General features: G+C 51.3%; 1 protein-coding gene across 1 annotated transcript in view; it reads left to right on the top strand.

Annotated features, from left to right (window-relative positions):
• Window positions 1–2,191, top strand: part of LOC107298112 (transcriptional repressor scratch 2-like) — a 43,880-nt gene extending 41,689 nt beyond the window's left edge. Inside the window, exon 2 of the mRNA XM_015827474.1 lies at window positions 1,482–2,191. Within this exon, the coding sequence (XP_015682960.1) occupies window positions 1,482–2,191 (710 nt within the window). The remainder of the gene's footprint in view (window positions 1–1,481) is intronic.
• Window positions 2,192–2,674: the final 483 nt, after the last annotated feature.

Below are 2,674 nucleotides of genomic sequence, written 5' to 3'. Positions count from 1 at the left end.
TTGGTTAAGATGGCAATGTAAATAGCTTTAAACAAAGAGATTAAACAAAGGCTTAGGATACAGGAGGATCTGGACAGACTTGAACACTGGGCACTATCTAACAAAATGAAATTCAATGGTGAAAAAAGGAAGGTTCTACACTTAGGCAAGAAAAACCAAATGTACAGGTATAGTATAGGGGGTACCTTGCTCAATAGTAGTAACTGTGAGAGGGATCTCGGAGTCCTAGTGGACAATCATTTAAATATGAGCCAGCCGTGTGCTGCAGCTGCCAGAAAGGCCAACACAGTGCTAGGCTGCATTAACAGAGGGATAGAATCAAGATCAGGTGAACTGTTGATACCACTTTACAATGCCTTGGAAAGGCCACACTTGGAATCCTGCATCCAGTTTTGGTCACCACGATGTAAAAAAGATGCTGAGACTCTAGAAAGAGTACAGAGAAGAGCAACAAAGATGATTAGGGGACTGGAGGCTAAAACATATAAGGAACAGTTGCTGGAATTGGGGATGTCTAGTTTAATGAAGAGAAGGACGAGGGGGGACATGATAGCAGTCTTCCAGTATCTCAGGGGCTGCCCCAAAGAAGAAGGAGTCAAGCTATTCTCCAAAGAAGGCAAGATAAGAAGCAACGGGTGGAAACTAATCAAGGAGAGAAGCAACCTAGAACTCAGGAGAAACTTCCTGACAATGAGGACAATTAACCAGTGGAACAAGCTGCCTCCAGAAGCGGTGAATGCTCCAACACTGGAAGTTTTTAAGAAGAGACTGGACATCCATTTGTCTGAAAGGGTATAGGGTTTCCTGCCTGAGCAGGGGGTTGGACTAGATGACCTCCAAGGTCCCTTCCAACTTTACTATTATTATTATTATTATTATTATTATTATTATTATTATTATTATTATTATTATTATTATTATTATTATTATTATTATTATTATTATTATTATTATTATTATTATTATTATTATATTTGTTTAAACCCTAACCCTCTCTCTCTCCCCTCCTCTCCTCTCCTCTCCTCTTCTGCCCTGCCCTGCCCTGCCCTGCCCTGCCCTAGCCTAGCCTAGCCTAGCCTAGCCTAGCCTAGCCTAGCCTAGCCTAGCCTAGCCTAGCCAGGAGTTGAATTCAATGCAGCTTCATTTCTGGGAGTACAAATCCACACCTCTTAACATTGCCGAGGTTTAGGAACGCCCATCCGGGAGGCTGATAACCAAAAGACCAAACACGGAAGGAACTCAACGATCTTGGTCAGTATTTTTCAACCCCTGCCACTTTAAGAGGTCTGGACTTAAAACTCCTAGAATTGACTGGCACTTGGCTGTGGAATTCTGGGAGTTTAAGAAGCCCAGACCTTTTAAAGTGACCGAGGACGAGAAACGCTGGCACGGATCCGTGGGGCAGAATCCCCAGGCCAATCGGCCAATGTTTTTCAATTATCCAAACCTTTTCCCTGTGCTTCTCTCTCTCTCTCCCGCAGGATACCTCTCAGCCTGCCTCCCTTCCTCAGGTTACAAGAATGAAAAGAAGAAAGCCCACCGCCAGCGGGCCTCTCCTGACCCCCTCTACACCCCGATCCAGGAGGACTACAGCGATCCCGAGAGCCCCCAATCCAGCCTGTCCTCTCACTACTTCCAGGGCGAGGCGGCCGTCACCGAGAGCTACTCCATGGACGCCTTCTTCATCATTGACGGGCGGTCCCGCCGGCGGGCCGAGGGTCCTCGCCGGGGGGGACACCGCCACGCCTGCACCGAATGCGGCAAGACCTACGCCACCTCCTCCAACCTCAGCCGGCACAAGCAGACGCACCGCAGCCTGGATAGCAAGCTGGCGCGCAAGTGCCCAACGTGCAGCAAGGCCTACGTCTCCATGCCGGCGTTGGCGATGCACCTGCTGACCCACAACCTCAAACACAAGTGTGCCGTGTGCGGCAAGGCCTTCAGCCGGCCGTGGCTGCTGCAGGGACACATGCGCTCGCACACCGGGGAGAAGCCCTTCGGGTGTTCCCACTGCGGGAAGGCCTTTGCTGACCGCTCCAACCTGCGCGCCCACATGCAAACCCACTCGGCGCTCAAGCACTACCGTTGCAAGCAATGCCACAAGACCTTCGCCCTCAAGTCCTACCTCCACAAACACTACGAATCGGCCTGCTTCAAGGGGCCAGAGCACGCCTGCCCGGCGGGGAACTGACCCCAAGCTGCTGCAGGGAGTTCCCACGCCTGCAGCCTCTTCCTGGGGTTGATTCCCGCTTCACAAAAAGGAACCTCGCTGGAGCCGGGAGGATCCCTGGGAAGAATCACAGGACACCGCAGTGCTGCGCATTGAGGCGAGTACTGTAAGCTCAGCGAACTCTCTTCTAAAACTCAGCGGACTGGGTTCACACAACACGTATAACCCAGCCAAGTCAAGGTGGTGGATACACCTGCCCGACCTGCTACGTTTGGGGGTCCTTAGCGTTGCTCAGGTCCTGTACGCATGCGAGCAAAGCTCAGAGGTCCATCTGCCTTCAACCCCTGGATTAGTTCGTGCTTCGAAGAACTGGGTGGATTTAAAAACCCAGCTTACGCCTGTTGGGTGAATGCTATCCGTGGCTGGATTTGCACGACACAGCGGACCGGGCTGCAGTGGGGTTCTCGGTCTTGCTGTGTGCAGCCGGCAAACGCCGACACGTCA

The sequence above is a fragment of the Protobothrops mucrosquamatus genome, unplaced genomic scaffold, assembly GCF_001527695.2.
Source record: "Protobothrops mucrosquamatus isolate PMUCROS unplaced genomic scaffold, P.Mucros_1.0 scaffold3726, whole genome shotgun sequence".
NCBI lineage: Eukaryota > Metazoa > Chordata > Lepidosauria > Squamata > Viperidae > Protobothrops > Protobothrops mucrosquamatus.
The sequence above is the reverse complement of the archived record's forward strand: the minus strand, read 5'-3'. Positions and strand labels throughout refer to the sequence as shown.